This window comes from Cystoisospora suis (genome assembly GCF_002600585.1).
Source record: "Cystoisospora suis strain Wien I chromosome Unknown contig_4766, whole genome shotgun sequence".
Classification (NCBI taxonomy): Eukaryota; Apicomplexa; class Conoidasida; order Eucoccidiorida; family Sarcocystidae; genus Cystoisospora; species Cystoisospora suis.
The window spans coordinates 1-5,633 of NW_027157558.1; the positions used below are offsets into that span (position 1 = coordinate 1).

The following is a 5,633-nucleotide window of genomic DNA, read 5'->3' on the forward strand; positions in this document are numbered from 1 at the left end:
GGGGGGGGGGGCGGGGGGTTTAGGGTCTAGGGAGCCCCACCCCGGCAACGCGCGCTAGAATGACTTCCGGCAAACGTTCACTGCGCTAAGGCCCGCCCCCTGTAGGTGCTGGAACGCATAGCCACACTCTCTGAAAACGACCAGTCAGGATCTCATCAGTTCCGGAAAGAGTACTTGTAAATGACTGAGTCTGCCGAGCAAGACGTGCTTGCCGCCACGGGTGTGTGGCACTGCCGCTGTCCGGCTTTCACAGCAGACGCGCCTGGGGACATCCCTTGTCCTACAAGCTGGCGCTGTAATGCTGTGCGCTCCTCGAATTTGTCGCCGCTCCGACTCGCCCACTCCCTCATTAGGTCCCGCTTCAGATCAGCCCGGCGGCCCAAGAGAAGCACGTAGTTGCCTCCGGACCGCGCACATGTCACGCCCCAACTGTACAGACCTGACAAGAAAGAAGAGCGTGCGGAAGAAAACTTGGCTCACTATTCTTCAAAGAATACTGAGGCAGCCTACCAAGTTTTACCTCGGGACAGACACTCCCCAACGATCCAGCAGCTTGGCTACTCGGCGGCTGCTCAACATCGGAAGGCGCAGCGAAAGAGCCAAGGCTCTCGCTGAGGTGTGGATGGACGCACGGCCGGGGTAAACGCAGGAAGTGATTCCGACAGCGGACTTCCGCGCGGAGGTGTGATCGAGAAGGCCATTCCTGCAGTGGCCCTGGTGGTTCAATTGACATATTTTCGATTTGATTGGCCGCCGGTCCGAAACACCCGAATAGTGAGAGAACCCACTGTAGTGTGACTTAATCGTTCTGGGTTCCAACTGATTGCACTTCACCCCGATTGACGATAGCACAGCCAAGAAAGCCTGCGTGCAGAAGATCAGTGCAAACTGAGATACAGACAGGCATTTCTTGAAGCCGCACGCCGGGGGGCTCTGCGGTCAGGCCTGGAAAAAACGACAGGCAGAACCACGCGGAAAATGGAAGAACCGCAGGGCTCGCATACGCGAGCTTAACCGAGCCCCCAGGCGACGGACGGGTTCACAAAATTCTTGCATTACCATCACCGATGTCTACGGCATGTCCTTTCGAGCCCGCCACGCGCGAACCCAACTCGCAACGTTTAGAAGAACACCTATGCCGCGAATGAAGGTCCGAGAGTACACGGAAAGAATGTCTGCTCTCTTGGCCCAGTGCGTAAGTGGAACTGTCATCCTACCAGCGCACCGCCGGCTCCTAAGCCCGGGCACCTGCGTTATCGGCACCTCCCCGACATATACACATTACAGACCGAGTCAGAGACGCCCAAGCCCTCACGTACTCACACTTAGGTTCACATCTGCGAAGGAAGGCCGACTTCAAGAACTGGTCCTTGCCCGTGCCAAAGCCCTGACATCTCTTTGGCGACTCAACACTTTTGCCCGCTCGAGGGCTAGGTGCATCCGGAAGCCTTCAAGAAGCATCCCTGGGCTACTTGTAGATGTTGATCTGTCAGCTGACTTTCCATCAATTGTCGGTGACGGGTGGCGCCTCCGAGCTGGACTCTGGTTGCTTTGGTGTCCCGCCACCTGCGGTAGGGCCATGCGAAACCACTCCAGACCGCTCGTAGTCTGGCAACGAAGGAGCCCCGACTGGTACCCGGTGAAGGTGGCCCGTTCCCAAATATGAGATGGCCCCCGAGATCGCCTCGTGTATTGTGTTAGGAGACGGAACTGAAGCAATACTTGGAGAGGACGAAAAACCAGAACCGTTCAGAGGCCGACAGAGCTCGGGTGGGGCGAGCATGTGGCCAGATGGTGCCCTTGGGGCAGAAAGACTGTCAGCGACAGCATTGGCAGCGGATCGAGAGGCCTCGGCTCCTTGACGCCCAGGTGCAGCTTCGGCCTCCCTGCTGAAGACAGCCGTTATTGGGTGAGCAAGCCACGCCAACCACCCTGAACAAAAGAAATGCGGACAGCAAAAAAAATACGTAGCTCCGAGTTTGAAAAAACATCCCCCAAGGACTGGAGACGTCTATCCGCCGCTTCGATGATCTCTAAAGGAGTGTATCAGACATCTGAAGAAACTGTTGAAGACGCAGTGCGAGAGAACGAAAACGACGCGAAGTTTTGTGAGCTTGAGGCCCCAGAAACCATGGCATTTACTGAGCGCAGTGTGTGGAGGGTCCGCTACGCTCGCGTGCTTGGGTCCTTTACGCTCGGGTGCTTGGGATACAAACCTCACGCCCGAATCACGTTGCGGCCGGTCTGTTCTCAAAGTAGTACAGAACCATGTTCACCGTCGACGATGCGACCACGAATATGTAGCGCCATTCTTTCAAACGTCGATACACACTTGCGCTCACAGGCACATGAATGCGGGTCCTCACGGGCCTCAGTGCACCTGTACGACAACGAAACAACGCGCTCACGAGGACGCAACCACGCGCGCATGGCGAAAGAGCAGGCTTACGAAAAGAATCAAATGCGCATCCGTGCGGACACAACACCCTGCCCTTTTCTTCGCCGCGCGGAGCACGTGCACAGCCATACGAAAGAAAGTCCCGCCACCGAATGCTCGCGAACGCAGGCACAGGATCACTCACGAACGTGCAAGAAGAGCCTCTGGCTCGAGCTTCCGTTCTTGCCACGCACTCGAACGTACTGTATACCCGCGGGGGCACCAGCGTGCGTTCCGAGTTACTACGAGACACGTATACAGCCCGGCGTAGACAAGGGCACGTGCATATGTTGTTTCCAACGGAGGCCAGCATGTACGCAGAGACGACTGTACAACGCATCTGCAACCATCGCGGAGACACGAGCTCTGCACACCAAATGATGCAAACACCCGAAGGCAGCATCCGCCGGCCCACACACAGTCAGTTCAGCATACGTACGTTTATACGCGAACTAAGGCCGAGGTGTCCGGCGGAGTCGCAACACCTCTCAGAAAGTCAGTAAGAGCCACCCTGCGGAGTGTGCTCACCTGGTTGCGCGTCAACAGCGACGTCTACTTCTTCCCTCGAATGCTTCTCGTGCGGAAAAATACGCTCGAGCATTCGGTCATTCTCTCCCTGTAACTGAAGAATCTGCGCCTGCACCATTGACCAGAGCCGGAAAACAAGATAAAAACGAATCATGCATGCGACGCTCGGCCCGGATGGAGCAAACCAAGTGTGTAAAGCATTCTTAAGCACAAATATGTGGGGCCTCCTCAAGGAGGTGCATTCAAATTTGTCAGCGCTCTCATGGAAACGCTGGCTGCACGAAACGGCTGTCCCTCTGCACGATAAACATTCTAGTCCCGCATAAAGCTACAGCAGCACTTCACGTGCGGTGGAGCAAACCCAGTGAAGAAATTTTGAGGTAGCCCTACTGGCGGCAACCGCAAAAAGAAGCTACGCGAGACAGTTCTTCCGCAGCGAAGCGTGTCCCGTAGCTTCTCGAGTCACGTGGAAAGTTGAACGAAGCGCTTCCGTGTCAGCTACCAGCACGCTAACCATGTCCCCGACGGCTTCTACCGTGCTGGTGAACAGATGCGCGTGTGAGCCACAAGAACGCGCCCCTGTATGGAGCGATAAAATCCTCACTGGACGACGGAACTCGAGGCATCCCCTGGAAAAATAACCCTTGGGATAGTGGTTCGGCGCCATTCCCGCGCACTAAAGCAGGCCTTGACTATGGAAGCTCTTTTAACACGACAGCAACGCAGCCCTGCCACGGTTTCGTGCGATGACGGGGAAGATTTGCCTAGAGCTGCATTTAGGGTGCGTCAATTGCCCGAAGAAGTTGTAGTGGACGTGGCCACTACGCATCTTAGGCGCGATGTGCACGTCCAAGCTGCCCGGTTCTGCACAGTTAACTACCCAAGAGAGCACGCGCGACACGTAGACTATCGCAGACGCGCTCTACTTCCGGAAGCAAAAGCGACGGGAGACCTGTGCTCATCGAGGGATGACGATGTTTGGAGATATACTCCAGACAGGTACCTCGAGAACAGATAACCGCTCCATTAGTTCCCGCTCCTTCGCTGCCTCCTTTAGAACGCTCCGGCGGTATTCCAGCGCAAGAGCGACAGCTGTACCACAGAACCGTCACCATGAAAGCCACACTCAGGTATGACTGGCGCTTTTCACGTCTCTGTAGAGACGAGAAGACGTCTAATCAAACGAGGAGGCGGACCTCGCCGGTGGCGTCATCCCTAGCTGAAAAACCGATTCACTGGCAGAGCCTCCCATCTGCGGCTAAAAGAAGAACACACACCCTTTTTTTTGGTCGCAGGTTTACACCCTGCACTACAGCCAGAACTGCCCCGGACGACCTACGTTGCTGCCGTCATTTTCGCTTAAGTGAGAACGTCACTACACGAAAACAAGCTTCCCGATACCTTGGTTAACTGTTTTCCTGTGTGGGCTTGCACGCCATTATAGCAATGTCGAGCAGCGCCTGGTGAATTGGCTCTGTGCACGAGTCAACAAAGCTGCTACGGTCCGGAAGCTGTACGAGGCGAAGGCACACACTTCTTCACGATGGATGTCGCTAGAGAGTGTAGCCCGGAACGGACATTTCATTCTATGCTTCCGCACCAAGGCTTCTTTCTGCCATTGTGCCATACTGCCTTTTTCGGCCACGCAAGGACCGACCTGCTATGCCGAAGATGAAACACTCGCCAAAAACAGTCGCGCCAAGTTCAATTGCCTTCGCTTCGTTCAGCTTTCGGATGGTAGCAGCTTTATTGGTTCGTCCATAGAACCGATTCACGATGCGCTGCTCGACGTTGTTATAGCGGCTTGCAAGTCCCACACAGAGGCCCTTGAAAACATCGCTGTTCTGAGCCCTGCGTTGCATATACTGTGCCATCGGCTTGGACAGCTGACGCAGTGCGACCGTTAGCAGCTTGGCCGCGGGGAACACCATGATAACAGCTCAACAGGACCAGGCGGCGGGAAGACGGGAGAAACAGGAAGAGGAAGTAAGACAGAAGCGGGACAAACAAGGTAGCCGGAGCACAAGAGAGGCCACCCGAAGTGACATGACAGAACTGGAGAGTAATGAGACGTAGACCGAAACGCCACTTTGGAGAGACAAATCGACACGGAAAAAACAAACAGGGAAGAACAGTCGTCGCCACGAACGTACGTCCAGTAACCCTTCCAGCACTGAGTTCTGAAAGTAGGTCTGCGTACGCGCCGTCTTGTACGAGTGTGAAGTTTTCAGATCCACGAGCTATCAGGGTCGAAGACCCTCCTTGGCGTCATCACGCAGAGCGAACCTTCTTTATATCGCCGGAAGAAAGTGAAGGTCCCAGTTCCAACCTCGCATCTGCAAGGAGAGTTTCACAAGGAGAACCGCCACCCGCCTACGCCAACACACGAATGCTCACGGACTCGCTGGAGCGTTTGTCAGACCGGACGTCTGCACTGGTGCGCCTTAAGATGCGCAATAGCCGAGGCATCTCAGAAGGTGACCCTGGGGGCAGGCACCCTTGGTCACACCGGGGCGGAAGAATGTTACGCGCTGAGGCAATCAGAACGAGAGTTGTCAGTGAAGGCGTCACACCCGCGAGGATGAGCGAAGCAACTTCAAAAGCGAAGCCTGCAGCGAGTGAGCTTGAGAAGTCAGGGTGCAGGCCTGTCTTTGACTGTAGCATGGCG

General features: G+C 55.6%; 1 protein-coding gene across 1 annotated transcript in view; it reads right to left on the minus strand.

Moving 5' to 3' along the window:
- Positions 1 to 21: 21 nt before the first annotated feature.
- The window catches only part of CSUI_008505 (optic atrophy 3 protein), a 6,226-nt gene continuing 614 nt past the window's right edge, over positions 22 to 5,633 (minus strand). Inside the window, exons 1-6 of the mRNA XM_068068635.1 lie at positions 4,623 to 5,633; positions 3,969 to 4,057; positions 2,966 to 3,074; positions 1,320 to 1,932; positions 789 to 945; positions 22 to 439 (exon numbers count right to left, since the gene is read on the minus strand). The exon at positions 4,623 to 5,633 is cut by the window's right edge and continues 614 nt beyond it. Of these exons, the coding sequence (XP_067919389.1) occupies positions 1,505 to 1,932; positions 2,966 to 3,074; positions 3,969 to 4,057; positions 4,623 to 4,896 (900 nt within the window). The 5' untranslated portion in view covers positions 4,897 to 5,633 and the 3' untranslated portion in view covers positions 22 to 439; positions 789 to 945; positions 1,320 to 1,504. The remainder of the gene's footprint in view (positions 440 to 788; positions 946 to 1,319; positions 1,933 to 2,965; positions 3,075 to 3,968; positions 4,058 to 4,622) is intronic.